Source organism: Salmo salar, chromosome ssa05 (genome assembly GCF_905237065.1).
Source record: "Salmo salar chromosome ssa05, Ssal_v3.1, whole genome shotgun sequence".
Taxonomy (NCBI): Eukaryota; Metazoa; Chordata; class Actinopteri; order Salmoniformes; family Salmonidae; genus Salmo; species Salmo salar.
This window is the reverse complement of record NC_059446.1, coordinates 17,356,759-17,380,181: the sequence shown is the minus strand read 5'-3', so window position 1 is coordinate 17,380,181 and position 23,423 is coordinate 17,356,759. Positions and strand designations below refer to the sequence as shown.

Below are 23,423 nucleotides of genomic sequence, written 5' to 3'. Positions count from 1 at the left end.
TATGCTGCTGCATAAATTATGTAATATGCCAGGGAGATATGTAAACTGTAGCTAAGAAAGTAATGCTAAGTGTAAGTTGTGTAGTAAGCTGTTAGTAGCCCATGTGCCTCAGAACTTAGCCTATCAATCTGACTTGGTGGTGCACATGTGGCCTATAGCCTGTTTTAGAGAAATGTCATCATCGAATTTTGTAAGATATTTCTTTGTCTGCTTATATGCCCCCTTTATTCATCCTACTGTTCTGACTTGGTGTATTAGGGAGAATTCTGTAAGAACGGCCCATGTTCTGAATTCTGTCATTTCAATAGTGCTGAAGAAATATTTATATTTACTACATCCATCTTAGCTCACTCATTAATGTGATTACGGATTGCCTTTTATCCGCTCATCATTCCCGTATTCCATGGTTTGCACATCTCAATTGTTATAGGCCTATTGCTTATATACATCTATCTCATTACTGTCTTATTCATCATTCTAGGCAATATTGAAATGATTTCATTGCTTTGCTTACTTTGTGTATTATAATACTGTCACGTCCTGACCAGTTTAGGGAGTATTTGCTATTGTAGTTTGGTCAGGACATGGCAGAGGGTATTTTGTTTATGTGTTTCGGGGTGGTGGTGTATGTAGTAGGGTGTTGGTTTAGTTAGTTCCGGGTTTTTGGGGTTATGTTCTAGGTTTGTATTTCTATGTGGTCTCTAGTCTTTTGTATTTCTATGTCTAGTTTATTGGGGTTGGACTCTCAATTGGAGGCAGGTGTTTTCTCTTTGCCTCTGATTGATAGTCCTATATATGGGTATGTGTTTGGTTAAGTGTTTGTGGGAGATTGTTTCTTGTTTTGCCTGTGTGAGCATGACAAGACTGTTTTGTTGTCCGTTTTTGTTATTTTGATGTTCTCTTTATTTAAAAATAAATACAAGATGAGCATCCACATTCCTGCTGCGTTTTGGTCCTCTATTCCCGACGACAACCGTTACAAATACACAAAGAACATAAATGTAAAAATGTTTGTGTATGTTCAAAAGTAAAAACTCCTATTGGCTTTCGTTATTATTGAAGGAGAATGCGGTTATTATCGACTTACAAATCCACAATGAGTCAGTAGTAACCACATTTGTTTAAGCAAGTCAGCCATATCAGCTATAGTTTTTAGAAAGGCAGTAAATGAGGCTGAATGAAGTGTTTCGCTGCCGCTCAAGGCTCCGCTGATAGCCAGGTGTAGTAGTAGTAAGGATTCACTCCAAAGTGCTGAAAGGAAAGCTCTGCTGTTGGGACAGCTTTATGTAGGCCCTAACGTTTTGTGGGCACCTTTGTCACTGTTATAGTGCAATTAATGTATTGCTTAGTGTTGTGTAGTGGCTTTGCTGGAGTTCATTAAAAAACACATGTAAACAGTGCAATTACGCAAAGATTATGTGGTGCACAGTGGCGGTGTCACGTCCTGACCACAGAAAGATGTAATTTTCTATGGTAGAGTAGGTCAGGGTGTAACAGTTTTTTTCTATGTTTTCTATTTCTATGTTGTCAGGTTCTAGTTTTGTGTTTCTATGTTGGGGTTTGGTTTGGGATGATCTCCAATTAGAGGCAGCTGGTCCTCGTTGTCTCTAATTGGAGATCATACTTAAGTAGTTTTTTTTTCCACCTGGGTTTGTGGGAGATTGTATTTCTGAGTTAGTGTATGTTTCTACTCTGTGTCACGGTTTGTTGTTTTTGTTTATTCAGTTTATTGTGTATGTATTGCAAAGTTTCACAGTGAAGATAAAATGTGGAATGACACACACACTGCACTTTGGTCCGCTTCTCCTTTCGACAACCGTGACAGGCGGTTCTAGACCATTTCAACTGGGGAGTGGGGCCAGTTGTATTGTTAGAGGGGCCAGTTACATTAGACGTTATTGTTGTCATATCGTTTTCTTCACTGCATTGCAGGCATTAGCAGGCAAAAGACCATGTTCATAATCATTAGTGTTCCGCATTGCCACTGTCTAATAACAGATGTAAAAAAAAGAACAATAGCAAAAATTATTTATGTAAAAATTATTTCATACTCCACATTTAGGGGGGCCACAAGGGGGGTCCAAAATTGTTGTCACAGGGACACTGGCCCCCCCCCCCCCCCCGCGCCGCCCCTGGTGGTGCATAAATCCCACATAGGTGCATTTGAATGGATTACGTAGAATGATGTCAAATTCAGATGTAAGAAAACGTTATACACTAATAAAACACTAGATGAACCAAGCCATTATGACAGTTTCAATCCAATTCAAAGTATATAAAACAACATAGAAACAGACCCTCCAGCGTCGCCTGACGCGTGGGTGCCCTCGGTAGGGGCCGGAGTTGAAGTCACCGCTCGGTATCATAGCAGCCGAGGACAAGCGGGCATCAGCAGCGCGCGAGAGAAAGAGCGGAGGAGAGAGAGGACAGCGACTGCAGTTGCATGCTCTCTCTCGACGTTGGATGGATGTTTTTGTAAGAGCATCTGCAACTGGGAAAAAAGGAGTGGGGAAGAGGAGGTATACACTAACTCACCAAGGAAAGATCTATGCTTGGATTTCGGCTCTTTTTTCTTCACCAATGCAAAAGGAAATATGCAGCGAAGCTTCACCCTCCTGTACACCAGTTTTCTGGGGATGTGCTTGGGTTCAAGTTTTCCAAGTAACATCAATATAGGTAGGTGAAAAACACGCGTAAAATGAAGTCTGGCAAAATTATTTGAATTGTTTATTTATTTAGGCTACACATTTGGTTTCTTGGCATAAGCCTATTTGTATGGACAAATATGCCTTTTCCGAAGCTTTAAAGTTGTATTCAACATATTTTGCCGAATAAACAGTCCAGAGATATTTATCTCTTCTGTGTTTGCGTTTAGTTTGCAGAGAGACGTTTTATAAATAACCGTTGATTCTGTATCTTTCATAGGGGGACTATTCCCAACCGAATCTCACGAATATGAGGTGTTTCGGTTCGCGCTCTCGCACCACCAGGATATCCCCAAACTGGTGCCGCAGGTGGATATGGTCAAGATGGGCAACAGCTTCTCCATGACATATGCCTGTAAGTCTTTCCTTTTCCCCACGGTCTCTGTTATCCTCATCCCACCCATCCTTCCCAGTTATTTCCTAGTTTGCCTCATATGTTATTTAGTCAGTCATACGATCAATCTGTTGTTGTCCTGCTCAACGAGATCACTGGCCAAAGCTTGTCCTGAAATGATTTTCCTACTATTTAAATGTGTCTGTCATTGATAGTTGGAGATATCATATATGCAATTACAGCTGGTTATTCGCTCACTGTAAAGAGGGTCCGAAAATGTGTGCTTTTGTGGATCCATCTGTTTCGCTTTCTCTCTCTTTCTCGTCAGAGGCTGTGTGCGTGCTTGTGTGAGCGAGAGAGACCTCAGTGCAGTGAACAGATTTTTTCTGACAATCTACCCATATCAGTAGTATACATGTAGGCTACAAACATTAGAACCAGACGCAACAAAGCGGTTATATATATATATATATATTAAATGTATTATAATGTGACACCCTTCCCCCTACACAAGCCAACATGCGCTTCCTGCGCTTGAAATATTGTCTGCCGTTAGCGCAGATCACCCAACCCCCCTTTCCCACCGGCATTCAGGAGAAACCTGTTACCACAAAGCGCTTTTCCTAATTAGCGACGGATTTGTATTCGTTTAGCTTCAGCTGGCACCAGCTAGTTTCATTAAAGTGTTAAGCGCGCGGCTCAGGTTCGCTTTCTCATTACAGTAACCTAGCCAACAACGCCATACCACTCAAATGGCTCCAACCGCCGTGACTCACTCAAGTTCATAAGGTTGTCTCTGTGCGTTTCAGGAACACGTCTAAATCAGGGCTCTAATTAATGGAACACTGTCGGAGAAATATTGCATCGTAGACCTTTCATTCGTTCACCCTTGGACATCATATTCTTTATGGATGAGGTCACTTACATGGGGGCGAGCGTGTAAGGTGACACGCAGACGCGTAAGAAGGATTTATAGTTTATTGCGAAGCACTGCGGATCAATGGCTGTCACCGGTCAAGCAGAGACGTTGCTCTCTTGTAAGTACATCAACCAACGAATCGATCACGTGTCGTCATCGCACAGCCTGTCTGCCCCTTGGATGCCCAAATCAAATCATGTTTAACCTAATCGTTTTAGTATTAGTGTCACAGTCACCTTCCTTTAACAGATGCAGACAATGACGCGATTTTGTAACATGTTTTAAAGATCGAGGTGATCTGGTAGCCCAATCTATCCCCAGTCTGCTGAAAAGCAAGAAAAAAACACGATAAAACGAAAAATAACTTCATTTCTGCATTTAAGTTTATTTTTGTGTGCCAGCCTTCACTTTTGGGATTTTAAACAATAAGGTGCCCTTGAGTTTACTTTTTTTTAAAAATCTTAAATTGCTAAGTCTAAAGGTAGGCTCTATCCCAGGTGCTCCATGTTGAACACCCTTAAAACGGGCATCAGGCCTATGCAGCTGGGCGCTGGCTCCAAATTAACCATACACAACACATTCTCCTCCCTGACAACTCTCTCTTTCCACACTAGTCTCCTCAGGACTGCTTGAAGTGCGACATTCAGTTTCACCGGCAGAGTTTTTAGACATTGATGACCGTGTTGTCTCTGTGTTTTGTTCCTACTCGGAGACAAGACTTGAATTTAAAGGCCGTTTTTATTCTGTTTCACATACTTGTCATGCTTTTCCTGAGATCTCTGATCTCTGATCTCTGCCTCTTAGAGATACAGTTCCCTTTTGAAAAGAAATGGAAATCAGAAGAAAACGAAACAGTTGATGTATTTTAAGTCACATATGATATCTAATGCAGTATTACTGTAACATATGCTATCGAATGCAGTATTACTGTAACATATGATATCTAATGCAATATGATCGTAACATATGATATCTAATGCAATATGACTGTAACATATGATATCTAATGCAATATGACCATAACATATGATATCTAATGCAATATGACTGCAACATATGATATCCAATCCAATTTGACCGTAAAATATGATATCTAATGCAATATGACTGTAACATATGATATCTAATGCAATATTACTGTAACATATGATATCTAATGCAGTATTACTGTAACATATGATATCTAATGCAGTATTACTGTAACATATGATATCTAATGCAGTATTACTGTATCATATGATATCTAATGCAGTATTACTGTAACATATGATATCTAATGCAATATGACCATATCATATGATATCTAATGCAATATGACAGCAACATATGATATCTAATGCAATATGACCGTAACATATGATATCTAATGCAATATGACCGTAACATATGATATCTAATGCAATATGACGGTAACATATGATATCCAATGCAATATGACCTTAACATATGATATCTAATGCAATATGAAGGTAACATATGATATCTAATGCAATATGACCGTAACATATGATATCTAATGCAATATGACGGTAACATATGATATCTAATGCAATATGACCTTTACATATGATATCTAATGCAGTATTACTGTAACATATGATATCTAATGCAATATGACCGTAACATATGATATCTAATGCAATATGACCGTAACAGCACATGAGGGATTCCCATTCAATCTACGGAGCCATACGTTTGAAATATAGGTGACCTGCTTCCATACACTTATATGGGAAGGATCTTCTAAAAGTCCACCCTTAGCTGATGACGTTGTGTAGATAATCAGTTGGGTGACAGGGACATGGTGTAGGCTACCCTACTGTCAGTGTCCATATCCATCTCTCCAGTGATATCTAACAAGGACTACCCCCTCCTCACACTCCAAATAAGGGTTACCTCCTCATCTTCCTCACCCCCCTCACCCTCCTCACCCCCCTCACCCTCCTCTCTCAGACTATGGTCTTAGACACTGCGCTCTAATGAAACGTAAATAATCCCATCATGGCCTTAGTAATGATGTATCTCTGTGAATGAAGACAGAAGTGAACATGGTAGGCTACACACACACACACACACACACACACACACACACACACACACACACACACACACACACACACACACACACACACACACACACACACACACACACACACACACACACACACACACACACACACATAGGGCATGAGGGGGAAGAAAAAACATGTTTATCAGGATAAAAAAATATCACGACAGGCCTGATGGAAACAGAAAATGTTTCGGTAAACTTCTCAAATGTCGACAAAACAAAATACGGTAGAGGAGGTGGGATCTTTTTGTGTCTGTAAAATAAATGATGCGAGAAATGTCGGTGGAAACACTTTGATAGAATAACCATAATATGGAAGTAAACTTGGAGTCATGCGATGCTGTCAGGAAAGCATACAGTTTATTAGGCTGCAGATGAAATAAGTTCTGATGAACTTCACAGGGTGGTGAAAGTGCACAGTGATGAGCTTGATGCTTCTTTCTGATAAATATCGAGGGTTGTATTCTGGTGACATGATCATCGATGCTTGACTGCTGTTTTGAATTCAAATAATCTTGTTCTTTTGTCAATAATGATCTCATCATGTTGGCTATACGTGCGCTCTAGCCAGCAGCGCTGACACAGTACTGTATCTGCACGTCGTCGTACCGGAGTGGGCACACTCCCGATATAATACCATTCTGGGTCAGTAGAGTTGAAAATGCCATGGAAACCCATTTCACTTGTATTTTTTATTCAGTACATGTAAATTTAACCACAAAATGTATTTTTATGTGCACTAGATCATCACACACAGTCTTTTATCTGCAGAAAATACATTTTATTGGAAACACATCTTTGGTGGGAAAATGCACATATAGTTTTAAGCAGATTTGAGAATATTCACATGAAAATCTGTCAACAGTTGGACGGAAACCTAACTTGTCTGAGTCTTTTAAAGGCCACTTGTATTTCTAAACCATTTTTTTGTGCTAAACAACCCTTGAGCTGAGCTGGGTATTGGCAGCTGCTGTGATGACAACACATTCCCAGATTGTGGTGAGTGAGCAGTGATCTCGCTCCTCTCTGCTCTGTTGCTTCTCTCCGTCCCTAACGTGAAGGGACAGATCAGATCCTGTTAGCTGAGACAGACAGGCTTTGATGTGACATGCATCATGTAGCCTATCGGTTAGAGAGTTCATCCAGTAACCGAAAGGTTGCTGGTTCTAATCCCTGAGCCGTCTAGGTGAAAATCTGTCAAAGTGCCCTTAAGCACTTAACCCTAATTGTTCCTGTATGTCGCTCTGGATAAGAGCGTCTGCTAAATGCAGGGGCGAAAATCTGATATCAACTTTGGGGGGGACAATTACATTACATTTTCTCAAGAGCAATTCCTGAGGGGGACACCAAAAGTAGTGCTGTAACACATAGCCTACATTGTAATATGGTAAATGTATATTGAGGAACCAAAGAAATAAGGTGTTTGCCGTACTCCTAGCTACCGGTACCCAAAACTACACAACTACTCACAACAGCAATACCATTGCCTTTAACCTCTATGGGCTAGGTGGGACGCTAGCGTGCCACCCGTGGTGCACTCCATCAACAGCAGGTGCATTTCAAGAGCGGCAAATTTGAATCCAAATAAATGTCAAAATTCAAATTTTTCAAACATACAACTATTTTACACCCTTTGAAAGATAAACATCTCCTTAATCTAACCACGTTTTACGATTTCAAAAAGGTTTTACGGCGAAAGCATAAATTTAGAGTATGTTAGGACAGTACATTTACAAGAGTTGTGTGTAATGTTTTGTCAAGTCAAAGACAGGGTCACCAAAACCATAAAACCAGCTAAAATGATGCACTAACCTTTTACAATCTCCATCAGATGACACTCCTAGGACATTATGTTAGACAATGCATGCATTTTTAGTTCTATCAAGTTCATATTTATATCCAAAAACAGCGTTTTACTATGGCATTGATGTTGAGGAAATCGTTTCCCTCCAATAACCGGCAGTCAAGTCAGCGTCACAAATTAAATAATTAAAATTAGAAAACATTGGTAAAATATTATATTGTCATTTAAAGAATTATAGATTTACATCTCTTGAACGCAATCAACTTGCCAGATTTAAAAATAACCTTACTGGGAAATCACACTTTGCAATAATCTGAGCACTGCGCCCAGAAAAATACGCGTTGCGATACAGACTAGACGTCATGTTGGGGAGATCTAAAATCGAAAATACTATGTAAATAATCCATTACCTTTGATTCTCTTCATCAGATGTCACTTCCAGGTATCACAGGTCCATAACGAATGTAGTTTTGTTCAAAAAAGCTCATCATTTATGTCCAAAAATCTCCGTCTTGTTAGCACATGATCTAAGCCAGCCGGACTTCTCGTCATGAACGAGGGGAAAAAATATATTTACGTTCGTTCAAACATGTCAAACGTTGTATAGCATAAATCATTAGGGCCTTTTTTTAACCAGAACATGAATAATATTCAAGGTGGACGAATGCATACTCTTTTATAACGTATTGGAACGAGGGTACCCAACATGAACTCGCGCCAGGTGTCTAATGGGACATCATCGTTCCATGGCTCTTGTTCGGTCAGATCTCCCTCCAGAAGACTCAAAACACTTTGTAAAGGCTGGTGACATCTAGTGGAAGCAATAGGAAGTGCCAAAATATTCCTCAGCCCCTGTGTTTTTCAATGGGATAGGTTTAAAGTCAATACAACACATCAGGTATCCACTTCCTGTCAGAAAATGTCTCAGGGTTTTGCCTGCCAAATGAGTTCTGTTATACTCACAGACACCATTCAAACAGTTTTAGAAACTTTAGAGTGTTTTCTATCCATATATAATAAGTATATGCATATTCTAGTTACTGGGTAGGATTAGTAACCAGATTAAATCGGGTACATTTTTTTATCCAGACGTGCAAATGCTGCCCCCTAGCTCTAACAGGTTAACAAATCTTAGTTCAGTCACCAGTTTAAGTTGAGAGTGGGGGTATCCATGGCATTTTCCAATTATGTTCCTATTTTACAAGTCAAAAAATTGAGAACCTTTCATAATGTTGCCAAACAAAGACTCAACAAACTTACCTGAGACTCCGTCTCTGCCAGTCTGTCCCTGCATATCTGTCCCCAACTCTGCTGTCTGTGTGCCATCTGTTGCCTGCTCTGCCTAATGACATCATTGTGAAACATTACCATTAGAATTTCATTTCTTTCTTCTGAACATTTTATCAACTAGTCTTTGAGATATTAGGCTACTAGGGTTCTTACTTTGCGTTTTGGTGTACTGAAAAATACTCTGATGTCCGTCTTTTATTTTTCTGCCATTTTTCTACCTGGCTGGCTGGCTACACACACACACAGTGTGTAGGTTATTTACAGTAGGAGATGGGCTTCTATCATCTTCAATCATTCTATTTGGGCTTCGATCTAAAAGGTAGCTAGCAAATGTGAAACGGATTAAAATGACAAGAGTTGACAGCTGTATGAGTTCACCATTTACACAACATATGCTGCAACCTTTTGTAATTTTAATAGTTTGTTTCATATTGGCTGGCTTCCAACAATAGCTGAATTTGCAAAGCTAGCGAGCACCAATTCCATTTCAGTGGTGTTTGCTATAATCTTTGCTACCCGGGTTAAATAAAATAAATAAATAAAAGTTCCCTTGCGACAATTTAGCTTTTGCAACGAGACCATTAAATATATTTAAGACAATGGTAGAAGAAGAGTGTAGTTCTGTTCAGTTTGGACTTCAGTTTATCGCTAACCTTATCACAGGGACTTTGAAGCACTAACTTACATCATCTGCATGCTGATCTCGGAATAAATTGACGATAGCAAAGATTCCATCTTTGACGAGGCCACATAAATGGAATAGGTACTAGCTAGCATAATAGTTAATATTTGCGCGCTAGCTCTGCATATTCAGCTAGTGTGTGTGCGCGATTGACTGGATTAACCTCACGTCAGTTACGTTCATTGAGTGCCTTTCAGACAGTAGACACGACCCCTCTGTTACCTTGCCAGTGGATCAAACCATTGTGAGGAAAAGGGTGGGGGGGTCGCAATCTTTTGAAACTTAAAAACGCGCTATTAAGTGTCTATAATCAGCACAATTGCTTTCATTGCGTATTATTAATATTATTGAAATTACATAGTTATGTTTCAGTGATATATTGGGGGGGACAAATCATATTTTTCCCAGGATGGGGGGGTCGTGTCCCCCCCGTCCCCCCCGGGATTTCCGCCCCTGGCTAAATGACTAACGTAAATAACACAAACAGTGACTCTGGTTAGAGGTGATGTACATACAGCAGAGAAGACAGCGACACCATTTCTCTCTGTGTGTCTTTGCTTCAAGAGGATGTAGAAAAGGTTAGCATTAAAATACATTTTGAAATCTTGACTTTATGATGACCTACTTAGTGTGTGTATGAATGAAAGTTCATCCGTGTCCATATCTGTGTGTGTGTGTGTGTGTGTGTGTGTGTGTGTGTGTGGAATACGTACATGTGTGTGTGTGTGTATTTGTTCATCTGTCGGTGTGTGTGTGCGTCTGGGTGTGTCTGTGTGTGTGTGCTTGCTTGCATGCATGTGTGTGTGTGTGTGTGTGTGCATTTGCATGTGTGTGTGTGTGTGTGTGTGTGTGTGTGTGTGTGTGTTTTGTTTGAGTCTGTGTGTGTCTGTGTGTGTGTGTGTGTGTGAATAAGCCTGGGCAGTTATGGGCTATGACGTTAAAAGCAGTTAGAGGCAGTGGCTGAATGGCTCCTTGTGCCTGTGGATGAATGGAGCTCCTCCGGATGAGGGAGGTACTCATCAGCGGGGCTGAGGCCTGTATGGCTTGCACCCCAAATGGAACCCTATGCCCTATTTAGTGCATCACTTTTGACCAAGGCTCACAGGGCCTAGATAGGGAATAGGTTGCGATATGGGCAGCAGTCTATATGACCACCCACTTCCTCCAGTCCTCCCCCTGCCTCCCCCTACCCTCACCCCTCACCATCTGCATCCCCCCTCCTCAACACCTGCTGGGGGAGACAGAGTAGGGCACAAGGGAGACTAACAGTTGGGTGTTGGGTGAACTAGTAAAGGTGAGAGTACACACAGAACAGAATAGATGGTGTAGAAGGAAAATGGCTGACGTTGAGGAAACTATGATGTATTTCTCCTGTTGAGTCATCGACAGTGTGTGTGTGTGCGCGCGCCCTGTGTGTGTATGTTTGTTCGTCTGTGTGTTATATATGTGTGTGTGTGTGTGTCTTATGTGTGTTTGTGTGTGTGTGTGTGTGTGTGTGTGTGTGTGTGTGTGTGTGTGTGTGTGTGTGTGTGTGTGTGTGTGTGTGTGTGTGTTGTGTTTGTGTGTGTAGCCTACATGTTCATAGGAAGATCTAGCTTGACTCTCTTTCTACGTTTCCCTGGTTAAATATAACTGCAGTGGAATGGATACCTTGAGTCAAACAGAGAGAGTACTAGTCAGTCTCCCCTTGGTTAGCGTTGACATCACCATAATCTGCTATTGACTGACTTTAGAACAGGGACGGAGTGGAGGCATAAATAGCTGATTTCATGTCAAATCTCCTGCAGCCATTAGGTCATAACTCCAGTGTGGTGTTGAATTAATATGTCGGTGAGGTGTTGCTTTAACGTTGGTTATCTGGTGAAGAGATATTGTAAACAAAATACAATTTTACATTACAATTAAATACTTGTAATAAGAATTTCTAGCATGTGTGACAAAATAAACATTTACAATTAAACTACATTAATAAAATAACAATTCCTTCATAACTGTAATATATATTATGCTAAAAAGAAGCCTCTGTTTTTTTTTCGGGTATCCTTCTAAGTGATCACATAGAGATACAAAATAAATACTATTAGCAATATGATTACCACAATGATCTATTCTAGTAATGTTATTTCTATGACTGACCAAACCAACCAGTTCTAGCATCACAACATCTAATTGGAATCCATAGCTAAGCAGATTCATGTTGTCACTATAATCTTCTGCTGCATCATTTCTCTTCTCTCTGAGGGATTTTCAAGGAAGTGTGTGTGTGTGTGTGTGTGTGTGTGTGTGTGTGTGTGTGTGTGTGTGTGTGTGTGAGAGAGAGAGAGAGAGCCAGGTCTGATCAATGGACTGGGGCCACACAAAGACATCCAGATCAATAAGAGGATAGAAAAGAGCTTCCTCTCCAAATCTCCTGGCCTAGAGGACCAATAGGAATTAGTACTACAGTATTATAGCCTGGTCTAGAGGACCAACAGGAATTAGTACTACAATATTATAGCCTGGTCTAGAGGACCAACAGGAATTAGTGCTACAGTATTATTGTCAATACTCTCTAGGAGTTGTGGGGGGGGTGGAGTCAGGCGCAGGAGACCAAATATGCACTAGCAGAGGGTTTATTCCTGAGTCCAAAACACCATGAACAGGCATAAAAACCAGAGGAAATAATCCACCCAAAAGGGCCGGAACGCAGTCCAGAAAGAAACGCCAGTCCACATAAGACAAAGAAAAGATAACGCAACCCCAAAACCACGACAGGTAAAACAAAACAATCCCGCACGAACCCAACCTGGTAGGCCGAGACTAAATAACCCACTAATGAACCTAACTCAAACAGGTGAAGCACAGGACAGACAAAACCAAACGAAAAGGGAAAAAGGGATCGGTGGCAGCTAGTAGACCGGTGACGACGACCGGTGACGACGACCGCTGAGCACCGCCCGAACAGGGAGAGGAGCCACCTTCGGTAGAGGTCGTAACAATTATAGCCTGGTCTAGAGGACCAATAGGAATTAGTACTACAGTACTATAGCCTGGTCTAGAGGACCAACAGGAGTTAGTACTACAGTATTGTAGCCTGGTCTAGAGGACCAACAGGAATTAATACTACAGTACTATAGCCTGGTCTAGAGGACCAACAGGAATTAGTACTACAGTACTATAGCCTGGTCTAGAGGACCAACAGGAATTAGTACTACAGTATTATAGCCTGGTCTAGAGGACCAACAGGAATTAGTACTACAGTATTATAGCCTGGTCTAGAGGACCAACAGGAATTAGTACTACAGTATTATAGCCTGGTCTAGAGGACCAACAGGAATTAGTACTACAGTATTATAGCCTGGTCTAGAGGACCAACAGGAATTAGTACTACAGTACTATAGCCTGGTCTAGAGGACCAACAGGAATTAGTACTACAGTATTATAGCCTGGTCTAGAGGACCAACAGGAATTAGTACTACACTATTATAGCCTGGTCTAGAGGACCAACAGGAATTAATACTACAGTATTGTAGCCTGGCCTGGAGCAGAGGTTCTCAAACCTCTCCAGTTCAGGGCTACAAGAACATTGTGAAACGGCTGGGGGCGGTTTGAGAACCTCTGACCTATTGGTCACACTGGAATTATTACTACAGTACTGTACTGCATGAGATGGAATGTTGTAGTGCTGGGATGATGTCACTGGGATGACAGAGCAGAGAAATCTCTCAAGTACACTGCGAAGTTAGACGTATGTCCAGTTAAGCAAGACGTCAGGAGATGACGTCAAAACCGGCCACTAGGGGCAATGGTGAGCACTATTATCATCAATGCCTTTTATCATTTAGATTTGCGCACCTCCTGTGTCCTCTCTCCTCCGTCTTCCCTCGCCTCCTTTTGAAAAAGGTCAAATTTAATCGAGGAGTGTGAATGTGGAGGGAAATGCACTTGCTTGAAATGAGAGGGAAATGAGAGGGTCCTCTGGCAGATATGTTGTTGTCTTAGGTCTCTCTTTATGTAGTGTTTTGCTGTCTCTCTTGTCGTGATGTGTGATTTGTCATATATATTTTTGTATTTTTAATCCCAGCCCCCGTCCATGTAGGAGGCCTTTTGCCTTTTGGTGGGCCGTCATTGTAAAAAAGAATTTGTTCTTAACTGACTTGCCTAAATAAAAAAATAAAAAGACAAATTCTAAACTCTTCCACAGTAGGATTCACATCAGTATCCTCGATGAAAGGTGGCTATCGAGGAGGGGACGACACTCTTCCGTTCGTCTGCTAATGAACTGACACAATCCTTGAACACTTATCGGTTTCTATGTCACAAAGGAGAGTGAACGGAGGAGAGAGGATGGAGGACAGTCTTTTGCCCAAATGAGAATCTCCCCAAGTAGGCTTGTGTTTTGCGTGGGCATTGTGGAAGGGGGTGGTGGATGGGCGTAAGCTGCGAACTCTGACACTGAGGGTTGCAGGTTCAATCCCAGGGCTAGACACTCGTTTAGTTTGAACCGTATCCAAAACCTTAAACCTTAACTTAACCATTCGGAATTAATACCTTAATTTAACCTTAGATATCTCCACACATCAGATAGTGCCCGTGGCATTTTCCTGTAAAGATTATTTAAAAAAATGTAAAAAAAACAAATACAATTCCATGTAGAGATAAATAGTTAAGCATTTAAATGAAACAACTCCTTTGTAAGATACATGTTTTAAAATGAAACATGTATGGAAACAGGTGAATTAACACACCTTAATTTAGCATTCTCAAGCAAGCTAAAACCCACATGGTAGCAAAAACTAACTAGGCGAAATTGTTAGAAATTTAGAAATTAGAAAGAAAGTTAGAAATGATTTAAACACACTTTGCTTTAGGCTACTATTTACTAGTTATTGTAATCAAAACTTACCAGAAAGCATGTAGTCCTTGGCTCACAGTGTAGTAGTGTGTGCTCAATAGCATTTCATTAGTGTGCAAGATCTTGAGAATCAGCTGTACATGTGATGGAAGAATGCGCTGTGCATGCAGAGGGTTGCAATCCATTGAATTGGGGATAGTTTAACCAAAATATGCCACAAGACCTAGAATTGCCTTATGTGTATCCCACAAAAAAGGTTCACTGTCATAACCTAACTTTTTTTGATGAATTTAAGCAAAATTCCCCAAATTCCCGGGCTTAACTTCCCATGGAAAAATTACTGAAATTTTCCAGAAAGTTTCTAACCCTTTGCAACCCCAATTATTACCGTGGTATATGGGTATTATCATATTGTAATGCCTGGGCCTAGAGAGACAGTCCACTCCTCTTCTTCTGTTGCAGTGTGGTGGTGATGTGCATCGTCCCTCTGGGTAGCTCTGGGAGTAGATGTGTAGAGAAAGAGAGAGTGTGTGTGTGTGTGGAGTTTAGGATTGAAAACAGAGAAACTGCTGTGGATTCTCCTCCATCACAGCTTACACTCTGCTTAGTGCCCCGTCTGTTTGCATGATCACTGCTTAGTGGAGGGCACACGCGCACACACACACACACACACACACACACACACACACACACACACACACACACACACACACACACACACACACACACACACACACACACACACACACACACAGGCACAATTACTGGAGACGGCACTTCATCAGATGCATTTAATGTATTATTCATTGCAGCTCATCCAAAGCCATCACTCTACGGAGTTAGAGGCATAAATATTTATTAATAACCATGTGGAAGGAATAAGAGGGCGGGAGCTTTTGTGTTTAAAAATACTCTTCTCGGGATAGGGGAACAGAGGGGGATTCACAGTGGGGAACTGGAAAAAGAGAGAGTGAGACAGGTTTTGGTTTGTATTCCCTACACACTACCTCCACCACCACCAGCACCACAACCACCCCCACAGGGCTAGAACCGTGCCCAAGAATGGTGTGTCTCAACTGGGCTGTGGGATTGAGGTGAGAGGGGCTGAGGCTGGAGCTTAATGGCTCGATTCAATCCGTAGTGCAGATGATCAGCGTTATAGCGTGTTTGACATTCACGGAGACTGCACTTACGGTAAATCCTGCATATGTAGCCGATGTGAGTAATACCTTTAAACAGGTTAATATTCACAAAGCTGCAGGGCCAGACGGATTACCAGGCTGTGTACTCAGAGCATGTGCTGACCAGCTGGCAAGTGTCTTCACTGACACTTTCAACATCTCCCTGTCCGAGTCTGTAATACCAACATGTTTCAAGCAGACCACCATAGTCCCTGTGCCCAAGAACACTTAGGTAACCTACCTAAATGACTACTGACCCGTAGCACTCACGTCTGTAGCCATGAAATGCTTTGAAAGGCTGGTCATGGCTCACATCAACACCATCAGCCCAGACACCCTGGTCCCACTCCAATTCGCATACCACCCCAACAGATCCACAAATGACACAATCGCTATTGCACTCCACGCTTTCCAACCTGGACAAGAGGAACACCTATTTGAGAATGCTGGTCATAGCTCAGCGTTCAACACCAAAGTGCCCTCCAAGCTCATCACTAAGCTAAGGATCCTGGGACTGAACACCTCCCTGGCATTGTGGTGCCAAGACAACAACCTCTCCCTCAACATCAGCAAGACAAAGGAGCCGATCGTGGACTACAGGAAACGGAGGGCCGAGCACGCCCCCATTCACATTGACAGGGCTGTATTGGAGTGGGTCGAAAGCTTCATGTTCAACACATCAACTCAGTCATGAAGAGGGCACGACAATGCCTCTTACCCCTCAGGAGGCTGAAAAGATTTGTCATGGGCCCTCAGATCCTCCAAAAGTTATATAGCTGCACCATCGAGAGTATCTTGACTGCTTGGCAACCGAACGCAAGGCGCTACAGAGGGTAGTGCGTACGGCCCAGTGCATCACTGGGGGGGGACGAGCTCCCTGCCATCCAGGACCTCTATACAAGGCGGTATCAGAGGAAGGCCCTAAAAATGGTCAGACACCAGCCACCCAAGTCATACAGTAGACTGTTTTCTCTGCTAACGCACGGCAAGCAGTACCGATGCACAAAGTGTGTAACCGACAGGACCATGAACCACTTCTATCCCCAAGCCATCACACCATGTTAAATAGTTAACCAAATACAGTGCATTCAGAAAGTAGACCCCTTGACTTTTTCCACATTTTGTTACGTTACAGCCCTATTCTAAAATTGATTAAATCATTTTTAATGACGAAGCAAAAACAAATTTATGAAAAATATACTCAGTACTTTGTTGATGCACCTTTGGCAGCGATTATTGCCTCGAGTCCCATCTCCACAGAGGAACATCTGGCGTTCTGTCAGAGTGACCATCGGGTTCCCGATTGGTGCAGCGGTCTAAGGCCCTGCATCTCAGTGCTAGAGGTGTCACTACAGACACCCTGTTTCAAATCCAGGCTGTAACACAACTGGCTGTGATTGGGAGTCCCATATGGCGGCGCACAATTGGCCCAGCGTCGTCTGGGTTTGGCCGGTGTAGGCCGTCATTGTAAATAGAAATTTGTTCTTAACTGACTTGCCTAGTTAAATAAAGATTTAATTAAAAAAATCTTGGCCACCTCCCTGATCAAAGCCCTTCTCCCCCGATTGCTCAGTTTGGCTGGGCGGCTAGCTCTAGGAAGGGTCTTGGTGGTTTCAAACTTCTTCCATTTAAGAATGATGGAGGCCACTGTGTTCTTGGGGACCTTCAATGCTGCAGAATATTTGTGGTACCCTTCCCCTGGACACAATCCTGTCTCGGAGCTCCACGGGCAATTCCTTCAACCTCATGCCTTGTTTTTTTGCTCTGAAATGCACTGTCAACTGTGGGACCTTATATAGACAGGTGTGTACCTTTCCAAATGATGTCCAATCAATTGAATTTACCACAGGTGGACTCCAATCAAGTTGTAGAAACATCTCAATGATGATCAATGGAAACAGGATGCATCTGAGCTCAATTTTGAGTCTCATTGTGTGTAGATTTCTGTAACATAACAAAATGTGGAAAAAGGGAAGGGGTCTGAATACTTCCCGAATGCACTGTAGCTATCTGGACTACCTGCATTGACCCTTTTTGCACTAACTTTTTTCGACTCATCACATACACTGCTGCTATTGTTTATTCTATCTTGTTGCCTAATCACTTTATTCCTAGTTATTGTACATATCTACCTCAGTTACCTCGTACCCTGCACATTGACTCTGTACTGGCACCATGTGTATACAGCCAAGTTATCATTACTCATTGTGTATTTATTATTACTTTTATTATTACATGTTATTAATTTTCTATTATTTCTCTATTTTCTCTCTATCTTTGCATTGTTGGGAAATCCAGGTATGTAGATTTTTTTAGACCTCAAAAGTGGTCTCCTGATGTGGTTCAAGCATTGTTGTGGACTTAAAACATCAAATGTAATTGTTTTTCAGTGAAAACTGAAAATAACGCAAACCTGGAAAAACAAAACGTAGAAAACCAAATTTGGGAAAAAGCAGAATCAGGCAAAAAAATCTAATAGATTTTATAGGGCCCTATATAACAGATATAAGCATGTGGCTGGTGTGAATCAGACTGTGTTGTCAATTCAAAGCAGGGGTGTTAAACACATTGTATCACACTCTTTACCGTCTGTCTGTCCCCTCTCTGTCTGTCTCTGTCTGTCCCTGTGTATCCCTGTCTGTCCCTGTCTATCCCTGTCTGTCTCTGTCTGTCCGTCAGTCTGTCCCCTCTCTGTCTGTCTGTCTCTGTCTGTCCCTGTCTGTCTCTGTCTGTCCCCTGTCTGTCCCTGTCTGTCCCCTGTCTGTCCCCTGTCTGTCCGTCTGTCTGTCCCCTCTCTGTCTGTCTCTGTCTGTCTCTGTCTGTCCCTGTCTGTCCCTGTCTGTCTCTGTCTGTCCCTGTCTGTCTCTGTCTGTCTCTGTCTGTCCCTGTCTGTCCCTGTCTGTCTCTGTCTGTCTCTGTCTGTCCCTGTCTGTCCCTGTCTGTCTCTGTCTGTCCCTGTCTGTCCCTGTCTGTCCCTGTCTGTCTCTGTCTGTCCCCTGTCTGTCCCCTGTCTGTCTCTGTCTGTCCCTGTCTGTCGCTGTCTGTCTCTGTCTGGCCCCTGTCTGTCCCTGTCTATCCCTGTCTGGCCCCTGTCTGTCCCCTGTCTGTCCCCTGTCTGTCCCCTGTCTGTCCCTGTCTGTCCCTGTCTGTCCCTGTCTGTCCCTGTCTGTCCCTGTCTGTCCCTGTCTGTCCCCTGTCTGTCCCCTGTCTGTCCCCTGTCCGGCCCTGTCTGTCCCCTGTCTGTCCCTGTCTGTCCCCTGTCTGTCCCCTGTCTGTCCCCTGTCTGTCCCCTGTCTGTCCCTGTCTGTCCCCTGTCTGTCCCCTGTCTGTCCCCTGTCTGTCCCTGTCTGTCCCCTGTCTGTCCCTGTCTGTCCCCTGTCTGTCCCTGTCTGTCCCTGTCTGTCCCCTGTCTGTCCCCTGTCTGTCCCTGTCTGTCCCCTGTCTGTCCCTGTCTGTCCCCTGTCTGTCCCTGTCTGTCCCTGTCTGTCCCCTGTCTGTCCCCTGTCTGTCCCCTGTCTGTCCCTGTCTGTCCCCTGTCTGTCCCCTGTCTGTCCCTGTCTGTCCCTGTCTGTCCCCTGTCTGTCCCCTGTCTGTCCCCTGTCTGTCCCCTGTCTGTCCCTGTCCGGCCCTGTCCGTCCCTGTCTGTCCCCTGTCTGTCCCCTGTCTGTCCCTGTCTGTCCCTGTCTGTCCCCTGTCTGTCCCCTGTCTGTCCCTGTCCGGCCCTGTCTGTCCCTGTCTGTCCCCTGTCTGTCCCCTGTCTGTCCCCTGTCTGTCCCCTGTCTGTCCCCTGTCTGTCCCTGTCTTAATATGACACACAGACAACAGCACATTTAGCTGCCACTTTAGCAGTTCTTACTTTGACAGGTGTGTGTTTTTGATGTTGGTTTTTTAACCGTTTTAACTTTGATGTGTGTGCATGTGTGTGTGTCGGCGTGTTTTTTTGTGTGGTGTGTGTGTGTGTGTGTGTGTGTGTGTGTGTGTGTGCGTGCGTGCGTGCGTTTGTGTGTGAGTGTGTGCGTGCGTGTGCGTGTGTTTGTGTGTGTGTGTGTGTGGCGTGCGTGCGCGCGTGCGTGCGTGCGTGCGTGTGTGTGTGTGTGTGTGTTTAGCTGTTTTTTTTCCGATAGCTCTCGGCAGCTCCTGTCATGTACATAGCCAGAAGATGCTAAATGAACGTTGTGTCTTGACAACAGTACTGGTAGTGAAACAGAGAGAGAGGGGACATACAGCAATGCTAACCTACAGTTTACACTGACTTATGGGAATGCCTTGGAGTGTGACGAACTTAATAATTGATGCTTTCACATATTATCTACATTAGGTGTCTCCAAACTTTTCTAGCATGTGAGCTACTTTAAAAAAATGTAACATGTTGCAAGCTTTTCCAGCTTTCAAGTAGACACTCTCCTCTCCTCTCCTCTCCTCTCCTCTCCTCTCCTCTCCTCTCCTCTCCTCTCCTCTCCTCTCCTCTCCTCTCCTCTCCTCTCCTCTCCTCTCCTCTCCTCTCCTCTCCTCTCCTCTCCTCTCCTCCCTCCTCTCCTCTCACCTGAAGTGTAATTCCCCTTTAATTGCACAACTAGAAAGTGAGGGATGTGCCGTCTAATGTGCTGGTCTAGCGATGGCTTTGTACTGCTGCTGCTCATTTCATGGCAAAGTTTGTAAATAACAAATAATAGATACAAATGATAGCCTACTTTGCAGTTAACAGTTAATTGAGAAGGTTTTGGGGAAAGTATTTCTGTCGACCAATAAGACGGTTATCACATCAACTGTTTACACACAGAGTGATAGACAAACGTGTGCACCACACAGACAGTAGCTGGGAGCTTGCTGTGTCTGATGCTTGTGAGATTTGTTTATGGCAGTTTGCGGTGGAACACATGAAAATTGCATGTACTTTCAAAATTGTTTGGCGAGCTACTCAGAGGTGGGCTGCTGGTAGCTCATGATCAACCTGTTGGAGAACCTGGTCTACGTTTTACACCAGAACCCTAAATATCAGTGACCTTCAACACAATTGATTTATACACGGAGAACTAAAGGACTATCAATATAAGTTTCCCCCATGCTCTATTCTCTCTTCCTTCTCCTCTTCCTCCTCCTATCAGTTCGCCCTCTCTCCTCCTCCCCTTTCTCCACTTCATTCTTCCTCCCCTCTTTCCACCTCACTCTTCCTCATCTACTTTCTCCCCTTTCTCCACATCACCCTTCCTCATGCTCTTCCTCCCCTCTCTCCACCTCACTCTTCCTCATCCACTTCCTTCCCTCTCCCCACTTCTCTCTTCCTCATCCTCTTCCTCCCCTCTCTCCACTGCACTCTTCCTCCTCCTCCTCTTCCATCCTATCTCTTCCTGCTCTTCCATCTCTCCTCCTCTCTTTTCATGCTCCTGCTCGTCTTCCTGTCTATCATCCTATCTCGTTCATCTCCTCCTCTCTTTTCTCCTGGAGATGGATAAAGTAGGTTCATCCTTCCACACCTGTTTGTTATAGTGTCCAGATGGAGGGATCATTACAAAGGCCTAATTGGTGTGTGCACCTCCTGACAGGTCTGTATATGTGTGTGCACGTGCTTGTGTGTTTGCGTGCTTATGTGTGTGCGTGTGTGTGTGTGTGCGTGTGTGTGTGCTTGACTGTGTGCGTGAGTCTGTGTGAGTCTCTGTGTGTGGGGTGAGCCAGGTTCTGATCGGTTGCCCAGGTAAGCGTTTGTTTAGCACCCTACAGAGATCATCAAGAGAGATGGCAGGTTGTTGCACTAACAGACAGTTACACAGACAGACAGGTGGCAGGAGAGGGAGAGACAGCAGGACAGGGAGGAGAAGGAGAGACAGAAGGACAGGGAGAGAGGGATAGAGATGGAGGAGGAGAGATGGAGGGGAAGGGAGGGAGAGAGGGAGGGAGATACAAGGGAGGGAGAGAGGGAGAGAGATGGAGGCAGAGAGATGGAGGGGGAAGGGAGAGAGGGACGGAGAGAGGGAGGGAGAGAGGGAGAGACGGCAGGACAGGGAGAGTGGAGAGAGGGTGATACAGCAGAACAGGGAGGGAGGGAGAGAGGGAGGGAGAGAGAGAGGGAGAGACAGCAGGACAGGGTGAGATGGAGGGAGGGATAACAGGAGTGGAGCATCTCGCCTTGCATCGTCTCACACCTTCAATTACTGGACTAATTAGGTGTTGAAACGCCATTGTTTTATCACTGTGTGAGAGAGAGGGAGGGAGGGAGTTTGTGAGAGACAGGATGATAGAATGAGAGAGAAAAAGAGAATACGTGCTAGAGGGCTAGAGAGATAGAACAAAGGAGGAGAAAAAAAAGACTGGACCAGAGCAGTTGGCAGAAGGGGAGAGAGAGAGAGAGGGGGGAGAGAGAGAGAGAGAGAGAGAGAGAGAGAGAGAGAGAGAGAGAGAGAGCTGTGAAGTCCATGACATTCTACAGCTAGGCTGACATCGGCTTCCTTTGTTCCCAACAGTCTCTCTCTCTTTCTCTCCCTCTCTCACTCTCTCTCTCTCTACCCCTCCCTCTATCTCTCTACCTCTTTCTACCCCCCTCTCTCTCTCTCTCTACCTCTCTCTACCCCCTCTCTCTATTGCAGGCTAATGCCTCTGTCTCTCTGTGTCTCTGTGTCTCACTCCAGAGTGACTGCTTCTACCAGTACTGTGCAGGCCTAGAACGTAATCCCATGGTGGTCCTTTAGCTCCTTGACATTAATCTGAGGGCCGTTAGTTGGTCAGCAGCTGTGATCTCTCTTCTGTTCTGGTCCCAGATGCCCTGATCTGAAACCTGTTTGGAGTCGCTGGCTATATCTCTGTGTCTTATCCTGTTCCCAGATGCCCTGATCTGAAACCTGTTTGTTGTATCTGGATATATCGCTATGTGTTCTCCTGTGTATCCGACTTTCTGTCTCTGTCTCTGCATCTGTGTCTGTCATTTCTCTCTGCCTCCTTTTTCTTTCTATTTCTCTCTCCCTCTCTCCCCCCACCCACATCTCTCTCCAACTCACAGAGGGAGCAGTAGAGGTAAAGCAGTGTTATATTGCTCTTTTAAAGCCGCTCAGTGGTAAATCTTCCTCGAGTGTCCTTGCTCTAAAAGCTTTATGCAGTGTTTACCAGGGAACAGTGAGGCTGAGCGAGTCTCTCCGGAGAGATTCTCTCCAAGGGGTACATGGGTGCGTGGGGGGCCTGGGCACCCAGGCAGAGAGTCAGGCAGGTAGGCAGGGTAGGAGGACAGAGAGGCGGGCAGGCAGGCAGGGAAGGAGGACAGAGTGGTCCAGGCAGGCAGGGATGGAGGGAAGGAGAACAGAGAGTCAGGCAGGCAGGGAAGGAGAACAGAGAGTCAGGCAGGCAGGGAAGGAGGACAGAGAGGCTGGCAGGCAGCGAGGCAAAGCCAAGTAGTACCGCCCCCATACAGAAAAACAAGAGCTTCAATACAGCCGTCTTGTCACATTTCTTGGACCAGTTTCATATAATGCTATGTTTCTGCAAAAGACTCTCCTCCTCTCCTCTGTGTTGTGTATCAGCTCCTTTAGATACAGCTCTTTAGATACAGGTCCTTTAGTTACAGCTCCTTTAGATACAGCTCCTTTAGTTACAGCTCCTTTAGTTACAGCTCCTTTGG

The 23,423-nt window shown here is 43.9% G+C and overlaps 1 protein-coding gene across 6 annotated transcripts in view; it reads left to right on the top strand.

The window, feature by feature from the left end:
• The first annotated feature begins 2,379 nt into the window (after nucleotides 1–2,379).
• Nucleotides 2,380–23,423, top strand: part of LOC106604348 (glutamate receptor 1) — a 160,668-nt gene continuing 139,624 nt past the window's right edge. For all 6 annotated transcript variants that reach the window (XR_006769832.1, XM_045717945.1, XM_045717947.1 and 3 more), the window contains exons 1-2: nucleotides 2,380–2,676; nucleotides 2,926–3,060. Coding sequence is in view for 5 of the 6 variants with exons in the window: in XM_045717945.1 (XP_045573901.1) it covers nucleotides 2,595–2,676; nucleotides 2,926–3,060 (217 nt within the window). In the remaining variant the exon portion in view is untranslated. The remainder of the gene's footprint in view (nucleotides 2,677–2,925; nucleotides 3,061–23,423) is intronic.